The sequence below is a fragment of the Myripristis murdjan genome, chromosome 12, assembly GCF_902150065.1.
Source record: "Myripristis murdjan chromosome 12, fMyrMur1.1, whole genome shotgun sequence".
In the NCBI taxonomy this organism is placed as follows: Eukaryota; Metazoa; Chordata; class Actinopteri; order Holocentriformes; family Holocentridae; genus Myripristis; species Myripristis murdjan.
Window position 1 is genome coordinate 21,675,370 of NC_043991.1, and position 26,769 is coordinate 21,702,138.

A 26,769-nucleotide genomic window follows, 5' to 3' on the forward strand; every position below is an offset into this window, starting at 1 on the left:
ACATACGCAGCATACTATATTACTATTAAAGAAAATACATGTTGTTCTCACAGGGGGGCTTCTGACCCCGGTTTAATCTAACAAGGAGTTAACCACAATGAGAATCCCAAAGGTAAATGAGGGCAGCGATGTACTTAAAAATACAAATATAGGTCCCTTTTTAAGAGTTCTGTCTGCAGATTGCTTGGAATACAATAATGACGTTGGTGCAAACAGTACAAACTGATACAAAGACAATAATGGTGCCTAACGTGTAAGAAAAAAAGCCACAAAGAGTTAAAGTTGCTTAATCAGTTTTATTCAGGAGAGGGGAAGAAAAGTCTTATTCAAGAAAACAATAAAAATAAAATCACATCAGAAAGTTCCTGTCAGAAGCAGTGTTCCACCACCCCGTCCTCTGAATGATCCTTCATCACCCTCCAACAGTCACTTTGTTACATTAAAACTGATTAGTTGAGATAATTACTTATTCCAAATAAATAGAATATTTTCTCTTTTAGTCAATCTTTGTATTAAATCACAGACAGTCTGCAACCCTTGATCCGCTAATTTGTCCATGTGTCCTTCTAGCTGACAGCGGCTGCAGAGACAGACGGACACATGGACAAAAGTCTACACTGCTAGCAGCACGGCTAGCGGGACAGCCACTCCTCCCCACACACACCAGGCATCATGAATATACAATATGTTACACAGTTACAGTATATACACCACCTCTTGTACAGCAGAGACCATAAATGCTTTCTTATCTCTAGCTTTCCAATCCCATAATGTATTTAACAGTGAATTAGAAAGTGCGGGAAATAATTTTGTCTACGCTGTATATTACTACACAACCCCCTAAACAGTACTATAAAAGGATTTTATATGCATCTCTTGGTGTGACCACTTCAAAAAAAAAAAAAAAAAAAAAAAAAAAAAAACATTATTTCATGGCATGTTTGCAATACGGAAAAAGAACTAAGTGACAGAATGACAAGAAGTGAGGAATTTTAAAATCTAGAAAGGTGGAGTACCTTTGTAAAATTTGTATTCAGAAACCATCTCTGCTGTGGACTTGGCGCTGCTTTGCTTTGCCCTGTAAACACACACACACACACACACCAAGTGCATACACTTCCACACATTTATGTATACCTTCAGCAAATTCAGTCAGATTTTGTTTCGTTTCATTTCAAAATGAGAATTAGCACTACAGTTTCTCTTCCCCTGGCGATGTGGTTGTGACCTCAATATACACTCAGTTCTCAAAATTCAACCAAATACGGGGGGTAAACTCTTTTCAGCGGCATCTTTTATGTGCCTCGGCACTAACAACCTTATTTAATGGTATGTTAGCACGCCGCATCATGGCTCTCAAAAAACAGAGGCCTGCTAAGATGTCAAAATGGCAAAACCGAACTCTGATAGGCCTACTTGTGGCTTATTATTAGCAATAAAGTGAAGGCCTCTCAGTTTAAGAAATCATGTATTTGATGACATAAAGACATTCCAACCAGCATTTGTGAACATGAGCAACTCTCTGTGCTGTCCTCAGATATTAAGTCTGGACCAGGTCCATAGCCACCAAAATTAAAGGGCCAACCTTATGTCAATTTTCACATCCAAATGCCATTTATTCCGATATTTTGAGCTTTGAGGCAAAAAATGTGGCCTTTTTCCTCTTTGTTCTCTTCTTGTCATTTTTCATTCATCCTCTATAGAGACATTTTGAGCTTCGTATCTAACAACAAAAGTCTTGAGTCATTTCTTCCTGTTTTTGGGGGGAGAGATGTTCATTTTCATAAATCATGATTGGCCCACTCCTAGACCATTGGAGAAAAAAAAAAAACAAAAAAACAAAAAAAACATGAATTCTTATCCTGAGTGGTCTCTTCAGTTTCACTTTCTTCTCATATTTACACAACTTACACATCCTCCAGGTGTACACTTCGCACACACACGCACCAACAACACACTTTCAATTAAATCCACTTATCAAACTCGCTTCACATGGAACCCTCAGCTTCCAGTGGCTTCATAGGATTCCCCTTCTCCTCATACAAAAAAAAAAAAAAAAAAAAAAGATCTCAACAGCTAAAGAGGCTCCATGGTAGAAAAGCCACTGTCCAACCAGCTTGATGGGACAGTTTAATGAGAAGCTGTGTACAGTTTTAGTGCAATCATATAATTTGAGGGAATCCAAAAGGTAAAGAAAAGCACAACAGATTCAACTTCGGTTGAAGAGGAAACAATCTGGATTCCAAACGCACACACATCCACGCACAGACACACACACAAAGTCCAGTTGTATAGGATGTGCATTAATTTATCATGTTGATATGTAGAACTTCTAGCACAACGTAACAGAAAAACTGGCCCTTAGTGCCCGTTCATTTAGAAGCTTAAAGACCCCATGAAACAGAAATCAGAGCTCGGTTTATGAACTGTGGCTCCAATTAATGAAACATATTTGTTATGAGTTATATGAGGTGACCAGCAGGGTGCAGAGTTTGTGACAAGACAATGAGTTATGATGGCAAAAGATTTAAAACACCAAATTATTGTACCTTTTTTTTTTTTGTAGTCACCAGTTGCTGAGATCTGTGTATCTACAAAATTCTGGAAAGGAGCACCCAGGACAGCACCCCGAACTCTTAGAGCTCAAAATCAAGAAGATATCCTTCACAGGACAAGCATTTGAGCAAGAATGAACAGGATGATCTTTTTGGATAAATCAATCCCCCATGTATATAACAATCAGGGACTTTTGGCCTCTATATTATCTCATAACTTAAAAAAATCATTTTTCATTTCACAGGGTCTTTAAATTGCATCTATCCCCTCAATCACTCCGGAAAAAAAAAACCTCTTAGTTTCTGTAGTGACGGCTCTCCCAAGACAATTACAGGATACTTAATGACTACACATCAAACCCTGCACATAAATTAACATTTTTGCATTGTACACACAACTTATTTTCAGTGGGAAAAAAAAACAGACCATGTATGGAAAAGGTAGTTTGAGGGACAGTACCCACCTGCCCACATGCTTCAGTCTTCCTGATCCTGATCTATATATAGCTAGCGAGGTCTTGACTTAGAAACAGCACCTGTAAAAGCGACAGCGTCCTTTTCTGATATTGCAACTTACATCTCGCTCTGGATCTCTTAATCCACACCAACACTTGGCCTCTTGTCCTTCTCCCTCTGCACTTCTCACTTTCCACCTTCCTCAGTTTTCTCATCACACAAAGAGATAAATAATAGGTTTTATACATTCAAACTGGATGCTCTTTTTGGCATGTGGACAGCAAATTGTGTAAAACTGAGAGATTTGCATCAAAACAAAGTACAACGTGAGCCCGGTCAGACACACAGACATGCTGCTAACTCTCTGACAGCTCTTAAAGTTTAGTAAGTGAGGGGACAGGAAATAAATCCCCTTTATTGCACTTATGTGAGACAAGAGAGAGGGATAGGAAGCAGGGGAATTAGAAATAAAGGTGAGGAGAACAATCGGATTGCGTGTAGGAATACTGATTATCTCCTCTGCGGAAAGAACGTTATAGATAGCATCTTTAGACTGAAACAGTTTAGTTTCCATCACAAAACGAAAGAAAGCAACAAAGATAATCAGAAAACTCTCTCTTTCTCTCCTGCATACAGTCACACCCACAGACACACACGACGAAAAGGGGCCAATTTCATACAATTTGGTCTAGGACATTAAACTATTTATGCGCAATTTTGGGGGTGGGGGGATCAATATTCTAGAGATGCATTTGTGAATATGATTCATAAGATTAACAGGATAAACTGTGGTGTTTATTAATCATCCAAGACCTCAAGACTTGTCCAAGATCTCATAAAGACACACACACACACACACACACACACACACACACACACGCACATCTCCCTGTGTCATACCACTAAAACACATATCCCTCACACCACAAGAATCTTGACTTCGTCCTGCTCGTCAGGCCGGTAGAAGAAGGGGATGCAGGGGTTCTCGCCCAGGAATGGGGGTGAGCGGAGAGCCCCCTGAGGGTTTTGGATCTCCTGTAGCAGCTGCATGATCTGCCTGGCCGTGCCGTCCTCCTTGGGTCCCAAAGGCTGGGATTCAGCCTGGGCTGGCCCTGTCGACAGGGTCTGGGAGAAGGGGGCGTCCAGGCCTGGGGTGGTGGGCTCTGACAGAGGAATGACCTCCATTGAATCTACAGGAGGGAAAAAGACCAGGGGCACTGAGATCGCTATAGAAACACCCATTCCTTTTAAAACATTGCTACTTCATGCTCTATAGCCTTTCCCTAATCGAAGCCATAACCAGCTTATACCTAACCTTAACCAATAAGCCAAAATGACCACTTAAAATGTAAAACATTCTGTCTCCATCCTAGGAAAAATAAACATTAGCATGGTGGACAGTACTGAAGCCTCTGCCCATAATCTACTTGGAAACACATCACATGCAAGTCAAAATATACCTACAGTACTAAACAAAAAACAATGCCAACCACTGAGCTGGTGGAGGAAAAATGAGGACCGCTGGTCAAAGAACCCACAAGGGGACCATCAGAGCATGGGAAGAAAGCATACGCAGGGCAGAGGGGTGTTCAAGTTGTTGCATTTCCATAATATAATGCTGACCCTAATTCGACTATAGAAACTGTGAGTCGGGTACAGTCCTACAGGCTACATCACAAAAATACTACTGAGTCACAAGAGCAACACTGGCCTGTAACCCTGAAGTCAAAAACAGCCCAATAAAATGTAAATTTCAAACTAGAGGAAGTATATGAAATATTCTATTTAACAACAAACACAATGGTGTGATTATGTGCTCTTATTGTGAGCCTGACAGTTGTGTCGATATTGCAAATACTTAACATCAGTATTGCATCGTTTTCAAAATGTTGTTATTGACTTGGCACCTAAATATCGATTCTTATTAAATCCCTGTCGAACAGATTTAGTGAGTGTAATTTACGTTGTGCCTACCTGCTCCACTGACAGCGTTAAGCTCCATGTGTGTGTGTGCTGCGTGCTCTTGGTGAGTGTGATCCTCCCCGACAGGCAGCAGGTCGGGGTTCACTGTGCTGGGGTTGGCTACAGCCCCGGTGTAACGGCTGTACCACTCATTCCTCTCTGCCACCAGCCTCATCACCAGATCCTGCAGCTCCGCCAGCTTAGCCTGAGGGACAGAGAGATGACAGCAGATACAGAGGGCAAAAAAATCAGTCTGGAGGAGACGACTAAACACTGATTTGGCCATTCATAGGATTATTGTTCATACACTGTTCATCATATCATTGGGCTTTGTGGATAACGTTTATCTGGGCTTTATTCAAAATAACAGATTTCTTCTTAACAGTGAAATACATTTGGATACCCACATACTATCAGTCGAGACAACATGAGATTATGGGTTCTGATACTGATAGTGGACAGTGATTTTAATTAAAGTTGGTGTCATATAGTGAAAATGTGGTTGAAGTGCTCTCAGCTTAATCTGAGAAGCCACACAGCAGACAGATGGAAAGTTATCATAATACTGGAATTTTTAATATAGTGTCACAATAGCTGAGGCTGCAATGATAGTGTGTGCAAACACATTGATAAATTAAAGATTAAAAACAGGCAATTTTGAACAATATTGCCATGTTGTGCCCTGATTTCACCCATAAATACATCAACCTACAGCAGCAAGACACCACGTAAATGTTTCCTGGGAATGTTAAGAAGACTGTGTTCATGTACCTTCATTTCCTCCTTGTCCTGGGCCAGCATGCTGATGTACTGCTCCTTCTCCTGGTGCTTCTGCTTCATGATGGCCCGCTGGCTCTGGTACAGGGCTATGTACTCTCCTGCTCACACACAAAAACACACAGAGTAGCAGAAATTAGTGCTGTACTGAACTATAGAAGTGTGTGTTGGTGCAATTTCCAGATCTCAAGAGGCTGGATTTTTTTTTATCATTATATTCACACAGATCAAGTCTGATTTATCCATCCATGTATCTTACTTTACCTAAAAATGAAAATTTCCTCAATTTTAATAAGGTAAATAGAAAGAAAAGATCATATTATTAATCCATTAAAAATGTACAATACATATTTTGATTAATATTTTGTTTGTTCAAATATGCAAATGACCGTAATACAGCATGGGGGGGGTGTCATTTGGGTTGTTGATCCATACCAGTCAATCCAAAGCTACCATAATAGCTGCGGAGAAATTGTCAGTTTGTAGTAACATATATCATAGCACGCTAACCGCATTACACATACGCTGTGTAGCAAAGTTAGCATGACCTGTTGCATAATACAGCATGCAGCCTAGAATGTATGATTGCTTCGTTTCCTAAGACTGTTGCTTGACTTGATATGTCTTGCAGCTCTTTCACACATTCCTAACTTTGTGTGCTAACATAAATAGTGTTGTGGTATAAAAATATAGCCTCTAACTATGATGAACAGAATCCTCTTAAGCTTGCAACTGTTACTCTGTACAAAAATAAACAGCAATAATTGATAGATGGCACTACAACAGCATAAAATTACATTGTTGCTTTAACATCCCAAACAGAAACAAAATCCTTTAGTAAGTGTGTTGTGGAGTCTCACCTATAGTGTCAGTCTCTCCAGAGAGCTGGATGCAGCGGTGCTCCAGCTCCTCCACCCTCTCCTTCAGGTCGGCCTTCTCCTGCATGAGGGAGGTGAAGCGCTGCTGCAGCTTCTCCATGGCAGCTTGCAGTGCCTCGTGCACTTCCACTGGCACTCCTCCTTCTGGAAAGAGATTAAAGGTGGGACGAGGGTATACATTAAAGCCTGCATTCTGCAGTACATCATAGAGCACTAGATAGATCACTCTTCTGTGAAATCTTCACAGAAAATCTTCACATCAATCTTCCCACTCACCAAGAAAAACAGTCTCAACATTTTTCTGTAAAAACAAAACATCCATACACTCCATCCACATAATTTTCCTCACCTGGGTGTTCATGACTGTGTTCACAGTGACTGTGCTGGCCGTGAGAGTGACCATGCTCATGAAAATGGTCATGACCAGTGTCCTGATTGTGGCTGTGGTGCTGGTGCTCGAGGGCTACAGCAGCCTGCTGCCGGGCAGCCATGTGCAGCCGGTGCTCCTCCTGCAGTTGCCTCCTGGCTTCATCCCTCTCGGCCTCCAACTGGGCCAGTGCCCCACGGATAAACTCCTCCTGGAGGGAGAACAAGGGGAAATGAAAAGAGGAAAGACAAGAGAGAGACAAACTATCAAAGGTCAATTTAGAGGAATTCTCGAAAAATGAATTAATTTCTTTGTAGCAGAACACAGCCTCACATCACAGAGGCCCAAAAATCCCATTTACATTTCATAATGATGAACAATCCCATCTATTTCAGCAGCAAAAACATGGTCTTGATTCTTAGGATAAAAACTGAAGCACTAGACCTGACTAGTGAACTTCAATTTCAGTCTTGATTTATGCAATCCTAGCATGTGAAGACAGTCAAAGAAAGGGAAAACAACAGGATTCTTAACACATCCTTATTTGGTCTAAAGGACCCGTAGAAACAATTTTTTTCTGTCTCCTCACCATCTCTGTTTGGCTCTCAAAATCGTCTGGGATTACTATGGAGGAGGACTTCTTTGGGCTTTCCTGCAGAGACTGGCTCTCAACTCCGTCTCCTAGGCAACATCACAACAATTTGCAAGTGTTGAGTGTGACACATATTTAATCCAAAGACTCAGCAGTATGATGTCTTTATTCTTCTACAATGTACTGCATGTTACAGAATGTTATAAAGTTACAGAATGAACAGTTTCTCTGACTTTAAAAAAGGAGGGCTGAAAGAACGACTACACCAACACATTTTGATCCTGACATTTTTCAAATTTTTGCACAGGCAAACAATACCAGCATGGTATACCAATACAAATGCTACGTGTTACCTTGGTCTCTGGATGATGAGGCCAGGGCAGAGCTGTTGAGAAGCTCATGAACTTCAGCCTTCAGCTGCTCATTGTCTCTGACCAGCTGCTCCAATCGCTCCTGAAGGGGCAGACACAGAGTCAGTCAACAGGCTCACCAAGGGCGTCACAATGCAGAGGGAGATCTGGTTTGACTCAGTGAGGTCACAATGTGTGATAAGCTTGTGTTTGACATGATGTATGTGTATTCAAAGTGAACCTGCACCTGTCCACACCTGTCCTGCCTCACAGGTGCCAGAATGAGTGTGTCTGCGGTCATGTGTGCATACTGAAATAATGCATTTACATTACATATGTACAATGGGCCTGCTCAAGCTACAACAGTCTGATCGTTTAGTCTATCTGTGTGACTTACTGAGATGTGTCTGAAGCCATTATAAAATCCCCCAACAAACAGTAAATTTATATATTAAGGAATAATTCCCTTTATTTTTAACTTGGGCCTTATGTCCTTCATTTTTCCCATCATGACAATTCACAGTGTTGAACATTTCCTCATTTACTTTATCTATCTATCTATCTATCTATCTATCTATATATATATATATAAATATATCTCTCTATATATATATATAGATATCTATATCTATATCTATCTTAAGATAGATAGAGATAGATAGATAGATAGATAGATAGATAGATAGATAGATATAGAGTGAGAGAGAGAGAGAGAGAGAGAGAGAGAGATACACACACGTCACCTGGAGCAACTAATGGGTAGTTTCAAACAAATTAATCCAAAAAGCAATTTAAGCATGTCCTCTAAAAGGGGCACGTATATGTTGCTTGGCACTCACTCTGTTAAACTACTTCTAAGTCATATTGCATGTCGGAAAAAAACATTTCATACAATTACTGGCGAGTAAATCGCTTCATATGGGGAAAAAAAAGTGTCAAGCAATGACTCAAATACTAACCTGCGTTTGTGTCAGCTGTTGGTGGCTGATCTCCAGTTGCACACGGCCCTGGCTTTCATCGTGCTGTAGCCGGTCCATGAGCTGGCTCTGCTGCAGGTACTGGTGGTGCAGCTGTTCCCGCTCTGAAGCCAGGGTCTGGTAGCCAGCGCAGTACTGCTGCAGGTGGGCCACGATCTGGTCCCTCTGCTCTGTCAGACCCTGAGTTTCCTGACATTTCAGGTCCAGCTGGAGAGGGAGGAAAAATAAGTAAAGAGGGGAGTGAATGCCAAAGCAGTGGCTCTCTCACAGCATGTTTGTTTAATTAATATTACATGTATATGGGATAAATTAAAGAAAATACTGAACAAATAAATATAGAAATTTGTTGAAAAATGTTTACACATTTTTCCCAGATAGTGCGGTAAAGAGAGACAGCAAAATGAGGAGGTGGGAAAAGTGCATCAATTTGGGCATTAACACTGTATGAGAATGAATGTGAGCAAACTCCACTTCTAACAGAGAGACAGAGAGAGTGGCGTGTGTGTGTGTGTGTGTGTGTGTGTGTGATTGAGGTCCTACTTGCTCCTTGACGTTGTGAAGGTCCTCTTGGAGCTGTCCCATTTTGCGAGCCAGCTCCTTCTTCACATGCTGCTCTGACTGAATAGCGATGGTCAGCTCCATGTTCTCATTAGTCTACAAACAAAAAGAGATAACACAATATACTTTTATAAGCTGTTAGAACTATCTGAATCAACGTAAATGAAGAGATGATAAAGAGACAGGCCGATTAATTCAGATGCAAAACGGAATGACAGCTAGGGTAAGCAAATGACCAACACTAATAGGAGGAGCAGAAAAAGAGAAAGAAAACATTCCCACACTCACAAGTTTGACGAAGCCGTTCTGCAGCTCGGCCAGCTGATCCTTGAGTGTGCGGTTCTGGGTGAGCGCACGGCTGATAGTCGCCTTGTCTGACTGAACATCTTCCAGCATGCGCCTGCGGTCTTCAGTCTCCTGGGCCTGACTCTCCACCTGCCGCTCCAGCTCCCCGAGGCGGGTCTCCTGCTCTGCACACAGGCGGCTCAGCTGCTCGTTGTCACGCAGCTAAAGAAGATATTATAAAGAAAAGGTTGATGTGACACACTTCAAATATCCTAAGAGATACAATGGTAAGATTAGCATTGGTATTTTCTGGAGGTATTTCTAAACAAGTTATTATACACTTCAGCAAAGCAAAGAATAATTGGCATTACCTGGTAATACTAAGGGTGAATTAAGTATACGTTACAGTATGTTATTTGTCCTTGGTTTCCCACTACATTACCAATAAATCTAACTCGATATAAAATGCATTGCCTAGCATGTCTTTGGGCACTGTATACCTGTGCCTGGTACTGTGCAGTTAGAGTGTCTCTCTCCTGTTGCAGGGTGTTGACGGCCTCCTGCAGGGCGACCTCACTCTCTGACGGCCCAGACGGCTGAGGCTCCACAGGGCCCTGAGCCTCTCTCTCCAGGGACAATGTCTCTGGAGGAGAGAAAGTAGGAAGCAAGAGGAGGAGGAGTCAAGCATTTTTGACAGCTATCTTTTTGCTAAAAAGAAATACTCCACAGTATAGAGGCAATGTCCTCTCTATGTGCCCAGTATTTAGTGTGCTACAGAACATACGCTAATGCTTTGAAATCCCACTAATCTAGCTCTTACATGTACTCAACATAGAGTGCGTAAACCAGCACCACTGTGGTGAAATAAATAAATACTTAACACACAAAGGTTAATCTACTACAAATTTCATCATGCTGTAATGTCATTCAAAATGAACTCAATATGAATAAAATTTATGGAGGAAAGATGAAAAAGGCACAGACTGTAGAGAAAAGAGAAATGTATATCCCTTACCTGCAGTGTTTTTCAGTTCTGTTATGCTGGCCTCGAGCTCTTGAACTCGGCTGATGTTCCTGTCCCTCTCCTCTGCAACCAATGACACCTGCCATGACAGACACACACAAAATCTAAGGAAAAATTCAACTTCATAATTCAATTGTAACACCTTATTTTTTCTGCATTATATACAACCATTATGACTGTGTGTGACATGTTCCACTCATGGGATAATGGTACTGTATAGTTTGCCTGTGTTAGCAGCTGTTCTGTTTTGTCCTTCCACATGCGTCCCTCCTCATGGATCTGCTCAGCGTAGCAGTCCCTCTCCGTCTGCAGCTGGGCGATGGACTCCATCATCTACACCAACACAAACCAACAGGGAAAAATGGCATTTAACATGCTAGCTAAACAGCATTACTCCAATGCAGGACTGGGCAATATATCGATATTATACTGATACTGTGATATAAGCCTAGATCTGGTCTAGGATTTTCAATATCATAATACTGTGATACAGCATCTGTGCCGTATCACAGTATTATGATATGTCTTTTCCTGGTTCTAAAGGCTACATTACAGTAGAGATGCAATTTTCTTAACTTATTAGACTATTGCAGCTGGTATGTAATTTGTCTCTACCACCCTGGTCAGTATATCCACATTACTAATGATATATCCACATTACTAATGATTGTTTATCAAAAATCTCTTCAGTGTAAATATCTTACAACAGTAACAACAGTCATTCCTTCAATATCAATAGACATGTTTGTTCAAACATATTGTGATATTTGATTTTGTCCATATCGCCCAGCACTATACCAAAGCTTCGGATATGGTGACAGAATGGGAAATCTTGGCATTTTCCTAACAGATAAACAGGCACTCTTAGTTGATTTTTAAACAAGCAACTAAAACATACATAATTAACAACAGTGAGATAATTTTAAAATGAGCAAAAACTTTTCTGCACCACTATCCCATCTGTGTAGCTCAGCCTGCACCAGTCATTGTGTATCAATTACGGCACGTACCTCTATACAGGCTGGCTAGCATGGTCATGACTGAGTAGAGTGGAGCAGCTAGGCAACATGTGATGAGGTGAAAGCAGTGACTAATTACATTTCTTAGTCTCAACAGTTATTATAGCCTTAACTAGCTGTGTTCCTCTGCCAGAGAGACTGCAGCTCTGGATCACACAGGAAACAATGCCACAGAGTTACTCTAAAAGCTCAGAAAGGAAATATTTGCATAGGCAAAAAGGTAGACAACCACACATGCAGATGAGAAATTCACTGAACGTAAAATGTCAGAGCACGCAGACCTGGTGATTGTGTGCCTCCAGCTGCTGCTTCTCTTCAAGTAGTAGCTGGACCTGCTGGTTGGCACTGGGAGGTCCTGACTGGCTGGAGCACTGGACCAATGCACAGAAGCACAAGTGTCAATTTCAAAATCAATAACAGTGGTGGGAATGAAATGCAGATAGAACTAGGGCTGAACGATACAGTAAGAAAATCAGATTGCAATTATTCTCTCAGATACTATAATATGATTCACAATTTGAGTGGAAATGCATTTTTTTAAATTATCATTGTCACTAAAAAATATTATAGTGTAATTTAACACGTTTTCTGGAGGGTACAATTTGTAGGCCAGGGCATCTCATTTAAATAACAGGGTATCACAATACTTCATTTATAATGAAGTTTTATCACAAATTTTACATTTATCAAAAAAATTGCAGCTCTTGTGATGTGGGTGTTGCATTTGGCCATATTGCGATTTTGATAGTATTTCGATTATTTGTCCAGCCCTGGATAGTACATGTGCACATGTGATCTTTGCAAAGTGGCAATACTTCTGGATTTGTACAGGATTTGTACAATTTAGCACCCAAGTTCTACATTCAAACCAATTCTACTTGTTTTCAGACACAGTGGCAGTTCACTGACAGAACAGACACTGTTGGCCACTGTACCAAATAAATGTTGAGAGACAAATACAAATGTCCATTTATTACACGTGTTTATGCCTGTTCTTTAACACACCTGTTGCAGCATGAGGTCAGCCATCTCCAGCCTCTTGCGGAGGTCGTCCAGCTCCAGCTTCAGCGCTGCATTCTCCTGCACGTTAAGCCTCAGCTGCTCTGATAATTCTGAGCTCTGCTGCTTTGATTCATCACTCACACTGCTGCAAACATAAACACATATAGAGGGACTGGTCAACATGACTGAACTGCCAGCATCATAAAGAGAGTCCCATACACTTTCTCAAACTTGCAACTTGGACTCTTCCTCAGGTCTAAAGGCCTTAAAGCTTTGCAACAAAGTTTAATATATCACTGCTGAGCCGATAAATATACCACTGGTTCTGAAGTGGAGTCCAGCTGACACACCCTGAGGCCCAAAAGTCTGATTCCACCACCAAGATCTCTTCTGTTTCAATATTTATCAAAAACTAACAAAAGTGGTTTGGAAAGTGCTTCTCTCCCATTAAGGCTGCAGCCTGCCAACTGTCATGACTATAATTTTACAAAGTGGAGGAGTGGTTCAGTTGTTTTTGTATCTTGGATGCAGATGCTGTTCTGTCTTGTACAAGGGTTAGGTTGATATTCTAGCCTTCAGATTGTGTCATCATTTTACCTCCGATTGGTCTCATTTTGGATGAAAACTTTTTCAGCTGCAATTTGCACTCATTTGGTATTCAGAGTATAACTTGGCCCTTGAACTGCTCCACTAAGCTCTTTTGACTTTGCTTCAAATAACTGTATATTTTTTAATTAGAGTCCTTTTTCAAAATTTAAGTGCTAGTAGTAGCAACAAAAATGCACAGAGAACCACATTAGTTTAGCAATACTGAGAGTTAACTGCTGAAAGATCTAACAGGTCACAGTTTTGTATAGGATATATGCTGAGATAAAGTGACTTACTTCAGTCTGTACACCTCTAGCCTCAGGTTGTCTCTCTCTTTTTCAAGCTCTTTGTTGTGCTGCAGACACAAAGGAAAATATATATCAAAACCAAAGAGAACAAAGTCGGCGTTATTTTAGTGAAAAATGATGGACCTACTTGAGTTTATGTGATAAAGCTGACAGCAACATGTACACTATTTCAGGCAGTAAAAGTAACCTAGCGATGGAGGACAAGCAAAATCTCGGGCTAGGGTCGGGTTCAGACACAAAAACAATGTCTGTCAGGTTCGGATCAGACTAGGTTACTATGCCCCTCTCTCGAGTCAGGTTCGGACAAAAATATACGGCCCGATACACACTCAAATTGGGGTATGTCTGGGCGATGACAAAACAGTGAAATGTGTGTTACCTTTTCAAACTGTTTCTGCTGTGTGGAAACAGAGGAAAGGGTTCTCTCCAGCTCTGACACTCTCTGTTTGGTGCTCTGTAGACGGTTACTCAGTTCCTCTGCCTCTCCTGGACACACACACACACACACACACACACAAAGTTAACAAATGGCTGTAGGTTTGAGAGCTTAGCCAGATTTAAAGAAAAGGTCATTTAAAAGCATGCCAGCTCTCGCTCCCAGAAATACACACAAACAAACCTGTTTTCTGACGTGCAGCCTGTTGTGTGTATTGTAGTGCTGTCTGCAGCTCTGATTTCTCCGATACCAGTATACCGATGGTCTGGATGTGAACCTGTGAAGAGGACAGACAAAGAGAGTGGTTCTTCTTCAGACATATTCAGATAACATCACTGAATCACTGCAGATGGATTCATAGATATCTGGAAGCCTTTTCTTGATAATATGTCTATACAGAATGGATGAAAATGCACAATCTGTGTTTTAAAAGCTAGTCGGAGAACAAAAGCCTTTTGTTGTGAATGCATGTACTATATTAGTGTGTCCTCTTATTGTTTTTTTCTTTTGCCCTTTTTCCCTCTGTTCTTTCACCAGTCACAAAAAAATAAAATAAATGGATGTATATTAGCATCATGCTATTGTTCACATATGAACAAGAAATGTTCACAGGCTTTCACTGTAATAATCTTTTTGTTAGATCAAGCCATTGCTGTCATGCCATGTAGCTGTCAAAATAATGGAGTAGTGTGGTTATGTTGCAGGTCTGTCACTGTGTTGTAAGTAAAACACAAACCTTTTTTGAAATCACAAATATAAATGAAACACAACTCTTCGAAATAATGAGATATTCTGGTCATGCTGCAGGCTACAGTACAGCTCCTGAATCTTGTTAGGTTGAACAAATATAGCGTACAATCTGTACAGGGCAAAACACCATCAGATAAAACCTGGTATGTATGTATGTGTGTGAGTGTGTGTTTGACAGAGGTTACCTGCAGTTGTTCCCGCATGGCTCCTTGTTCCTTTACAAACTTTTGCTCAAATTCTTTGCGTTCCTGATAGAAGAAAAAGGGGCCGTTTACTCATGACCACAAAGAGAGCAAGAAACTCAGTAAAATGGGAGACAGAGAACCAAACAAGCAGACACAGATAAGAAAGAACTGTTTACCTTTTGTAGCTGATCCGTGAGCTCCTGAGATTGCTGTGTCTGTCAAACCAATAGGACATAAATGTCATTTTGGCAAAGATCAAAACTCTTCTAATCCCCCATCACACTGACAATCCTTTCCCAACAAAACTTAGCAAAGCTTTGTACACAAAAAAGTAGCCCAGAGAACATAGGGGAAAGCCGGTTATGGGACTTTTGTGTTAGTATGCCAAGGCAGTTTTTTAAAAAAAGGATTGCAATAAGGCATTTGTCACTGAGTTAAAATGTACCCTGAAATTGTTCCTTATGCTGTGGATACACTGGAAGAACTTATTTTAGTTAACCTAAGTGCAAGACAGTAAATCAATTCAGAAAATCATGCATGTCCTCTGCCAAGTTGTTGCTATATAATCAAGGCAGCATACAGACTATGTATGTATACTAGTGTGGTGAAGTTGGCAAGCAGTTATTCTTTGCCACACAACGCCAAACCTGAGAAACATCTAACTTTTCAATGCAAACAATCCCCACAGTGCACACACACAAGCACACAAACACACATACACACAGCTTCTTACCAGCTGGTCTAGCTTGGTATTGAGCTGAGAATTTGTTAGGTTGCTGGACTCCAGGGCGGCTGCCAGCTCCTGGTTCCGGCTCTATCATCATGCACACATGCATCCAAGGGAAAGAAAGGAAGAAGGAAATAAATGGGATAAAGTGCAGTGGCGAAATTCCAGAGAAATCAAAAACATGTGGGAGGAGGAGAGAAATTCAAAATGTGAATTATTTACATGAATGATAAATGAAAACAATAGGTGCAAAATGTGTTTTAAAATGATATCGTAAAAACAATGAGTGAAATACACAATGATAGATAAACTGATTAATTTTTCGGACCAGGTGATGGGTAGTGCAGCCATCATGGCAACATATTTATCCATTAATTTCAAGATACAAACAGGCTCAACGTGGTTTCAATTTGTCCACAACATATGAAGTCCCTACGCAATGCTGAGGGTTTCCAAAATCCACCTAATGAACATGATGTGAGACTGATGTCACTGAAATAACACTGCATGGTGAACAAGAGTGGGGTGGTGCTTTTACACAACATGGTGCCACACCTAAAAACCTCAGAGAGAGCAATAAACCGAGTTACATGGAACATTCAGATTATTATTTCTACACCAGCCATTTCATATTGGGACCTGACTGGGTTTTGAGCACGAGTTTCATTTTAAGTTGTTCCCATGGTATGAACTAATTCATCTCCAAACAGGATGCACATAATGTTAAATTTTATCCAATTATCCACCCATCCACTTGTCCAATCTGTTTGTTTTGACAACAGCTGAGATTCAACTTTTAATACAGCTCTTTGAGTTGTTAGACAAATGAAGAAACCAACTGCCTGTCATTTTGAAAAAAATATGTCACATTTTGCAAAAACAACTGCATTGTAAGTTTGCATTGTTGTATCAGCATGTTATGATGGCTATTAGCCTAAGGCTGCCTTTCTCTCTACACTGTGATCAAGTGAGCATCTGCATGCAGGCGAGGGGAGAACATCGTGTTCTTTGTGTGGGTGATTAAATAACCAAAAGTCAAAAAACAATAAAGGGCACCCTCATACAAACAATGACAGTGAGTTCTGGGTATGTTAGGTGGAGATGACACTGGAAGTGCTTAAATCATATGGTATACCATTCCAGAGAGCAAACCATTGTGTAGCTACCAGAAAAATAAACCCATAAACTGAGTATAAATGTGTGCTTTACACCCTGCCAAAATATGCCCAATGTTAATGCTGAGGATACTGTGCAACCAAAAAAACAGCAGGAAAACTGTACTAGTGCCTAAACTCTGGTGTGGAAATGTTATCACCACTTCACCATACATCATGTTTAGATCATTGTGGGGCATGGCTGCAGTGTAGCAAAAGTTGACTTAACTGTAAGTCAGGTTTTAAAATTCAAATGCAAGTCATTAGTTGACAGAAACGTCAGATTTCTCCCTTACCTCCAGTTCTTTGTCACTGATAGAAGGCACACTGTCCCCATTCACATAAACAGTGGATGACTAAAATGACAGAAACACTCATGTTAATGCATTTGCAACATAAAACCCCCAGCATATCTGCTTGTAACCCTATCTCCATAGGGTTACAAGCAGAACTTTAGCGATAATAATTTAGCGATAGTAAATTTACAGATTTTAGGAAAACACACTTAGAGAATCTAAATTTCAAAACACAGATTTTCTAGGGCCCCAATGTATTGGATGCATTATATGCATTTCACCATGATGGGGCAATGATACTATTTCATGTTTTCTTGAGAGTAACCTAAAAATGTATATAGTCTGCTTCTTATATTTGGGAGCTGTTATCAGATCAGCTGGATTAAGTTTATAATCGGTTCACATTCATCATTGTCTTTTTTCCTGAAATAGGTCAGTGCTCCTTACAGGACATATCAAGGTCGACTGGCACGGCACTTGATGCATTCAGTATACACTGAGCCGGCAGACAAATTTGAAGATGCTTCCAGGCTGTTTCAGCCTTTAGATGCAGGACATGCTCTATTCTGAAGTGCACTTAAGTGGTGGTTCGTTGATGTTAAAAGCCTAACACTGTACACAAAAGCACTGAGACTGCCAGTATGTGAGAATGTAACTTGCCTCAGAGACCAGGCCGTTCAGCTGTTGCGAGAGCTGCCGCAGGCTCTCTGTGGAAGACAGCGGTCTGCAGGACGCAAACACATACACACACACACACACACACACACACACACACACACATTAACCCAAAGCCACAAAAACATGCCATCCATTGTAATGCATTAGCAGTCTTATGACAAGCAGGATATACTGGAGCCACAGCAGTAGTGCTTAAATGAATCTGATACCTGATTTATGCAAATGGTTGTACTGTAATGGTAGTCTCAGTGCAGCACAAACAGCTAATGTGCTGCAGAAATATGAAATTTGATGCTGAAATTTAAAAAAAAATTGAAAAATGTTTCTAAAACTGCAAATGGACTGTAATTTGTGTCACTATATGTTGCTACGTCTTTTCCCAACAACCAAGCCTCCCTCAAAAGACAATGACTGGTTTTACTCAAAAGGAAATGCCATGGCTAATGTGGAAACCTTTTGGAGAAGGATTTTATTCAAGGTGTTTACAGAAGCAAGACATTACTGCACAGAAAGTAAGCTGTTATGTCCTTACATAAAACACTCATGTTTGCTTCTTAAAATCTCAGCTGTCAAACAGCTATCAACATCAAAAGCTCAACAATTCCTTTGGTCTTCTCCAGCTTGGTCATCAAACTGGATATTATTATGTAATTAAATATTTTCATTAAATGTTTCAAAGACAGAAATTTTCACATATTCATTAAATAATACTGAGGATATGTGAGTGTTATTACACATGCTGTGCATGACGTTCAGTACAATAAAAAGAAAAATCACTGACAAATCCACTGACTACATGTGCTGCAGGGCTTCATATTTTGTAAGATCAATAACAAGCTCAATTTTCCAGTTTTCCTTTTAATTTAATTTAAGGTTTTGTTATGACAACCACAATCATGACTAGCTTGAAGACAGGCAACTTTATTGCATGTGAAGACACAGGTGCCTATGATAAAAAGACAGATGGGTGTGAGTGGTGAAAAATCAGGGAAGATGTGGGGTGGGGCAGTGTGATGGTATAAGTGAAGGTGACCCACCTATTTTCCTCTGTCAAATCCTCATTGCCATTGGTACCAGGGTAATCCTGTAGAGAGACAGATACAGAAAGAGAGAGAGAGAGAGAGAGAGAGAGAGAGAGAGAGAGAGAGAGAGAGAGAGAGAGGGGCAGAAAAAGCAGGCAGAAAACACAGAGCACATTTGATAAAAGTGGTATTCACATGATGACAAAGCACACTGAGCACTAAGGAAAGAACAGTTGAAGCAGTCAATCTGTCATTCTCATCACAAATATGTCATTAGTGAAAATGCAGTGATGGGTAATTAACTTATCTATGCCACTATGCTAAACGTACAGTGGGAGGAGTGATGGACTGACAGATAGAGTAACAATCAGAAAGACAGAGTGAGACAGGCTGGGAGAGGCACAGACAGAGAGAGACAGAAAGAAAATGATTGAGAGAAAGGAGAGAGACACACCTGCGGGTCAGTGTTGTGACTGACAGACTCAGGGTTAGTAGTAGCAATAGTGCTAGAGGGGTTAGACACAGGTGAGCCATGACCGTGCTCGCCCTTTTGGTCCTCCAACAACTGGGGAACTGAAGACCCCATGGCCTCCATGTCAGCATAGTTCTGAGGTGACACATGACACAAAAAATGCACACACTGGTTTAATGCTGAGGCAGAAAAGTTGCAGTTATGGTGAAAGAGCAAGACACAAAATTAAACGACTGGGCGACACAGACAAAAACAAATATCCAGATATCTCATCATGATATCAATATTGTGATACTGCAGGAATGGCAATTGGTGCTTTCCTTAGATATTGACACCCAAGAGATTTTAATAAACAATCCTTAGTATTGTGGATTATGATGACCGGGCTGGAAGAAACAAATACCACAGCTATAAACAGTCTTGTACATTCAGAAAATGGTATTTCTTTGAACACAGGAAAGCACTTATTGTTAATCTCTATAACGAACAAGTACAATGGTAGCAACAGGAACACAGTTTAATGGCCACACCCTCACACGCACACCCTCACACCCTCACACACACACACACACACACACACACACACACCCTCACACACACACACACACACCCTCTCACACACACACACACACACCCTCTCACACACACACACACACACCCTCTCACACACACACACACACACACACACACACACACACACACACACACACACACACACACACACACACACACACACACACACACACACACACACACACACACACACACACACACACCTTGTTTTCCCAGATGTGACATGCCTGTATGATAATTTGACAGAGCATGTGTGTCCAGGTGAGATGTCACAGCCATGCAACTTCTAAACCTCATGCCCCCTAACATGCTAACCCAATGTGCACTTCGGCAACTACAAAACAATAGTAGCATAAATCATCCAAAAAAAAATCGAAATGCTGAAAACAAGGTGGTCTGAGGTTAGAGAAATGACAAACTGCACTCTATTTTCAACCCTTTTCTCCAAGCGATGAGAACTTAATGCACTCACTTCACATGAATTTCAAAGTATAGCATCAATCAAAGACAATACACTTGAAACAACATGTGCTTGTCATTCTATGTGACAGAGGGAATAAGAGCACTAGGGGAGTGGGGGATTGGGAAGCAAAGTATAATACTGCATAGCACCCTGACAAGCAGGTATTGACAGTGGGGGATGCAAAGAGAGAAGTAGAGAGGAAAAAAAGGCAGGGCTGAAACAATGAAGGGATAGATAGAGATAGGCTCACCTGACTGTTGCCATAGGGAGGAAGAACTAGTCCATTGCTTTGACTAAGTGCTTTCAGAATACTGTCAAACTACAGGAGAGAAGAGACAGGTCGGGGGTGGAAGAGATGTGAGAGGGAAGTGAGTGATTGAGAAATTGGGGGAGGAAGCAAACAGGCACAGAGAGGCAGGTGTTACACGAAAACTAGACAGAACAGACTTGGAGAGAGAAAAGGGTTTGTAATCAGGAGCAACTAAGGCCATAATGCTGGTCCAGGAGGTCTGTAAACACGGTATGTCATTCATCTAAGGGTTTTTCAAATGCCATTTGAAGACTTCTTGATTTTGGTGACCACAACACACTGCAGGTGCAAATGGGGCTACCTGAATCCTTTGATTTGATGAGAACACACTGCCAAACTATCTTGGTCTCAGTGCTGAGCTGTTCCACTCCTTCAAATGTTGTCTGACCAGAAATCCCTAGCTCATGGTGAATGTGGCTAGAAATCTAAAGTGTGCTGCAGTCCAGCATTATTTAGGCCTCCTTTCTAGTGAGCTCAACAAGCTAAACAAGCTCACATTTTCCAATCTCTCTGACTTGTTCACCTTCACATAGAAAAGCCAATTTTAGGGCCCTGTGTACCCGGTCAAAGGGTAAAAAAGTGAACTCTGCTTATGCTAAATTCCTGCTGGCTGGAACTTGAATGTTTGTTTAATTCACCAAGTGTATCAAGCATGAAAATAAGATAATTTAAGCCTAGGCCAGAATACAATACTGTTCACAAGGGTAGTTGAGACTAAACAAGTGGTCTGCCTGCTGTCCCATCAGAGAGCTTTTCACAGTTTGCAATGGGACAGAAATCGATGTTACACACGAAAATAGGGCTCACCACTGCCCAATTCTGTTGTTCCAAAATGGTTCCCCTTTTGTCCTTTGTATTAATACAAAAAACATGAAAGAAACAACAGTAGAAGACCTAATTTCTCTCTCAAGACATACATATAGATCGACAGAATTATCCTACTAGTAATGTCACTTTATCCAAGACCTACTACTGAAGTTACAACTAGAAAACTTTCTATGCAAGTGAGCATCACCATGTTGTTGAATAAGACTTACTTACTACTCTTCAAAATATAATGAACCTTGGAATTAATAAAAGGTTCAAACTTAAAATATCTTCATGGGTGTCTGCTATTTCTAATTTATTTTTTTAATTCAACTTGGCAAGCCTTTGTGGACAACATGCTGTTGTACTATGTTCCTCTTGCCATATTTGCCAGCCCCAGTGCACCTCGGATAACATAGGGCAGGGGGACCCACATATGTTCCCATACACAATGTTTGGTGTATGTGTGATGATTTAAAATGAGATAGCTTTTAAATGCACACAAAAACACATTTTTACATTTTAAATTACACTGTAAATCATAAACTCAAGAAAAACATGCCAACTGAAAAGCAATTACAGTCCCCCCCCCATCAGCTCCACCACGCCCTTCTCTTTACGTATAGCATATCCTGCAGGAAATGGTTTAAGTAAAACTAGTTGTGGCTAACCTAAATAAATGCCACAAACCATTTTCTGCCATCTGCCATTTCTGTTATGTATGTAATGGTAAACAACCTTATTTAAATTAGTTCTTATGGGAATCAAAAAGTTTTATTTTATGAGCTTAATTTTAGGTTGACAATGAATATACAGGGAGAGACACAGCACAGGATCCTGGTTTACAATGGCATGAGGAAGTAATATGAAGCTGCTAAGTGACTTACTTGCTAAGGCAGCTAAACACAAATATTTAAGACGAGGTATGCTGTTGTGTCTTCATTATTAGTTTAAGATGCATAAATTGGTTACCTTTATTGCACAATGTAGGCCTGCTGCTAGACTCGGTGTTCAACACAGCCTTGTTCTCAATGAAAAGTAATATACAAACAAATAACGTGATTTGGGGTTTTTTAAAAAGTCTGGCTGTCTGGGTGGGGGCCTTCTGTTGTCTATGGGATTATTTCACCTGTACTTGTCATGCAAGAGAGGAAACCCTGAGTGTCTTGCACTGAGCTGGAGTTTAAATCACCAAATATCAACACACTCAATATCAGATATAAAACAGGGGAACTTCAATAATCAAAGGATTAAGCCTATCACCCAGGTGCCCTACAGGACTGTAGTGACAAAACTGACGATATGATGGAAAATTATGGGAATAACTGGTGCTCCTGAGTTGGTTTGACACATTTTAAGTTAGAATTTAAAATCTTTATAAAATGTATGCTCTTTAAACGCTCTCTTTTTTCCTTTGCTTAATGATTTAATGATTTCATGTTTACTTGAGACTCTACGTAAACTAATTAAAAAAATAGTAGCAGCTACTTTCTCTACTTTGAGTGACTTCATTGCTTTCTGTGGTGCATTCTTTCCTCCACTATTGCTTCAATTTCCTGCTGCCACCTATCACTATTCCTTGGATTCCCATTCAACTTGTAAGTGGCCCAAGACCCATTTCTCTCCTCTTTATACCCACTTGTCTTTTCGCTCTTGGCTCCTGTACCTTTCTGCCATCTAAAGCCTGTTTGATTGCAACTGCCTGCCTCTTCAGATAGAGGTATAAGGATGTAGTTTTCTACTTGTCACTGACCTTATCAAGAAGTACTGCCCAATTCTAATACAGAGCACCTCTTCTCTCTTCAGTGTACTTTCATGCTACTATAAACAAACTCAGAGTGTCACTGAGTACACACAGTTGGGCATGTGACTACAGTATACAGCTGTCACATTCAGGGACTGAAATTCGGGTTGATTTTCCACAGATCATCTGGGCCAAAGGTTTTTCAAAGTGACTAGCCGTAACTGTAAAACTAATGGCCTTTGACTATGTTTAAGTACATTTTCTCATTCAAAGAAGTCGAAACTGTAATTCAGACCATTCAGACATGATTATGGAATTGGAAACATTCTGGCCTCCACTTCTGTCTCCATTGTAGTCTTGAGTAATTACCATCTGTAGTCCAAGTAGTTTTAAAAAGATAAACAGTCCGTGTGGGGAGCAAAAGGGTCGGAATGCATTGGCAGAAATGTCATCTGGACTTAAAAAACCCTACAAGAGGTATTGATGATGTGTAACGTGTGGAGAAACTTTCGGCTCAAGTAATTGAAGAAACAGAAATGTAAGTGACTCTGACTTGTTTCCAGCTACACTGGAAGCCCCTAGAAACTGGCCCTCACCCACAGAGGATCATTCTGACCAGCGAGGCTGAAACTTTCTCTCTCCCTCTCCTTTTTTTCCTCCTCCAATGTAAATGCCCTGGGTACAAAATTTTATCTCTGCTGGGGGAAAATTCTTTACCTGAGAGACATATTTTATTTGCCCATAGTACAAACCAATGTTTGTACTATGCTGTCAGTATTTTATATGCTTCATCAAAAATAGGAAAGCATACTCTGATAAGACAGTATTTCTTTAATATCATTTCTCAAGTGACAATACATTTTTTGTCACTGGCCGAGCGGACCATGAAAAATCGTTGTTTATTGATCCAGAACTCCAAGAAAACACTGCTGGGCCTGCAGACAAACGGCAATGTCATGCCCCGAAACTTGAGCTGAGAGGGTGTCTGCCTGAACTACACTTTATCAAACATGTTCTGTTTTCACATATCTTTGTTTAGTAAGAAATAATACAAGAACATTTAGGAAATAGTCTACAAGCAACTGGAGATTTTTTCCAAGTGTGTGCAGCTCTGCCAGTTTAGTCACTTTCAAAAAGTCAACAAAATGCCTCCAGAAGGGTTGCAGCTCTCTGTATAATGAGTTTAAGTGTGTTGACTTAAGCTGCAGGTACACTTTTAGATAAAGTTTATTGTTACCTTTAATCTTTCAACATATTACATGTTTGAGGCTAGCTTTTGCTTCAGCACAGGAATCAATAACTATTAGTCAAATTATCCATCACTGCAACAAGCAATATTTGTCAGAATGTAAGATTACACATTAAGCTTTTCTCTGCCTAGAGGATGCAGCAATTATAGAAAAGGGAATAAACACATTTTAAAAAGCAAGAACCTGGAAAACCCCCCAAAAAACACTTAGTATAAGAATAAATAAAACAAGCTTAAAAATTAAACTTAACTTCACAGGGGTATACACAGGAGGGTAACCACACAAGACAAGGAGACAGACAGGTACAGAAGAGCATAGACAGCTGCTAACAAACAGAAAGGGCAGAGTGGCTGGCAGACAAACAAACAGTCAGAAAGAAAGGGATAATGACTTACATTGTCTGGAGAGTTTCTGTCTGTTGAGGCATCGGGTTGGCTACCTCCCTTCACCTTCCTCTTCTTCTTGGCCCCTGCTCCTCCTCCTCCTCCCCCCTTTTCTCCTCCTACACTAGTCGGAGAGCTCTTCTGCTGAAACTCCTTCAGCTGAGCAGCAAAGAGAGAGGAAAGCAGAAATAAAGTGAGTGATCTGTAACCAGCAGAGGCTTGTATCATTGTAACAAAAATCAGATGTCGAATTTGCTCTCAACTGTACCGGGGAGGCATAGCTTCCTCTCTCTGACAATGGAAAGTCTATTGAAAAGATCCAGCTTCAAATATAGGCTGGAATGCATGGCCACTGCCCACTAGTCATTCCCTTACTCGTATCACATTAGTGGGACACAATGACTTGTTTGTTCAAAATCTGCCCAAATTCACCAAAATGCAGAGTTAACTTACCTATGGTACACAATTAGTATTAAAATTCATCAACAGGCCGTGTAATTTAGCTATGCGAACTTGACTGGAGGTTTTCAAACGCCTGTTTGTTTGTGCATGAGGCCTGTGACAGCTGTAGCGGGTGGCGAGGGGGAACAAGCACGCTGCTGGGAATGCCATCTCTAAAATACTGATGTTGAAGCCCAGCAAATGTAATGTGCTGTCAACACGGCCACTCATCCACCAAGACTCGGGGGTAACAACATATGCTGACGAATCATTTCGCGAAATAAATATTTACAGCTGATAAGGCCATCCTTCCTCATACTAGCCTGCCACACACACCTAGCTGGAGCAGACAGCAGGACAGGACACACAAAAAGGCAGAGGGGTGTCAGCTGTCAAAACAGTCCCCGTCATCTTATCCTTGCTAACTAGGCTACATTGCTTTGCTTACCAGGTTATTTGTTGACTTGCTAGATGTTGGACTGTTTTATTAGCGATATGTGTAAGTCAGAAACCTTCCCAACTGTTGTGGGGCATCACTTGAACAAGCTGGCTAGCTGGATAGCAGCCACAATCATTAGCATCCCAACTATCCACCGGCCAAGCTCGCTAACGTTAACTTGCAGTAGCTAGCTAGCTAATAACCACATCTAACGAGACGGACACATAACCCCCCCGAGTAAACAGCTTAAGTAGGCAGCTACTGGCTAACAAAGCGACGTGGGCTGCTATTAGTGTTTCAAAGAACTAAAAATAGTGTACATAATCTCGCAAGTTAATACTATCAGTCGAGGCCCGAAAGAAGCCTCGGTCTCTCCTGCGCAGTGACAAGCCGGAAGAGGAGCACCAGAGACGGGATTGGCGACAGCAGAGAGGTCGGACAACGTGTAATGACAACACCCTCCTCCCCCAAATATGAAAGAAATCGCTGACAGCTCAAACCTGCCAAAGGCAGACATGGCAGGGGCTCCCCGTGATATTCTGGCTGGTTAGTTAGAAAATACTTTACCTTTTTCTTAGCTGCAGCGAGTTTGATTTGCCTGCTCTGATCGGCCATCCTGCTGGTCTGGTCGGCGAACCGAACCACGTCATCAGTTTGGGGTCTGCTGCTGGTGTCGATCTCTGCCGCTGGGTGGCGCACAGCTGGGGCTGTGATCCAGACATGGCCCACTGCTTTCACCTGCATAAATTTGTCAGTCACATGGGCACGGCAAGTGCATTGGTCGGATTCAATCTGTTTTTTTTTTTTTTTTTTTCAACCACTGTTGTGGAGAGCAAAGCAAATCGCCAGAAATGCATTTTGAATAAACAAACACCTAAATTAAAATAAGCAGGACAGTATTTATGTCCAGTGTCTCATAAGTGATTTTTTTTTTTTATCAT

The 26,769-nt window shown here is 40.9% G+C and overlaps 1 protein-coding gene across 3 annotated transcripts; it reads right to left on the minus strand.

The window, feature by feature from the left end:
- Window positions 1–276: 276 nt before the first annotated feature.
- On the minus strand, window positions 277–26,521 carry golga2 (golgin A2). 3 transcript variants are annotated; one of them, XM_030064600.1, is made up of 28 exons: window positions 26,396–26,521; window positions 24,961–25,107; window positions 20,705–20,773; window positions 19,401–19,553; window positions 18,962–19,008; window positions 17,907–17,970; window positions 17,247–17,306; window positions 15,803–15,883; window positions 15,246–15,284; window positions 15,070–15,132; window positions 14,318–14,411; window positions 14,078–14,184; window positions 13,687–13,745; window positions 12,806–12,947; window positions 12,082–12,171; window positions 11,007–11,114; window positions 10,773–10,860; window positions 10,258–10,400; window positions 9,761–9,979; window positions 9,455–9,568; window positions 8,897–9,121; window positions 7,941–8,040; window positions 7,585–7,676; window positions 6,978–7,206; window positions 6,611–6,772; window positions 5,745–5,851; window positions 4,986–5,178; window positions 277–4,201 (listed from the first exon to the last, which is right to left on the minus strand). In XM_030064600.1, exons 1-28 carry the CDS (start codon window positions 26,441–26,443, stop codon window positions 3,930–3,932), a joined length of 3,315 nt encoding a protein of 1,104 aa, XP_029920460.1. In that variant the 5' UTR covers window positions 26,444–26,521; the 3' UTR covers window positions 277–3,929. The 3 variants fall into 3 exon arrangements, with proteins under 3 accessions (XP_029920460.1, XP_029920461.1, XP_029920463.1); XM_030064601.1 differs by lacking the exon at window positions 20,705–20,773 and having other exon boundaries at window positions 26,396–26,520; XM_030064603.1 differs by lacking the exons at window positions 19,401–19,553; window positions 20,705–20,773 and having other exon boundaries at window positions 26,396–26,520.
- Between the last annotated feature and the right edge of the window lie 248 nt (window positions 26,522–26,769).

Bases quoted from the DNA above. Each gene is read 5' to 3' on its own strand.
- golga2 (XM_030064600.1), bottom strand. From the start codon at position 26,443: ATGGCCGATCAGAGCAGGCAAATCAAACTCGCTGCAGCTAAGAAAAAG. The intron at 15,285-15,802 runs GTAAGAAGCTGT...TTGGTTTGACAG, and splicing joins ATACCAAGCTAGACCAGCTG to ACACAGCAATCTCAGGAGCT. The intron at 12,948-13,686 runs GTAAGTCACTTT...TTATGTTTGCAG, and splicing joins CTAGAGGTGTACAGACTGAA to CAGTGTGAGTGATGAATCAA.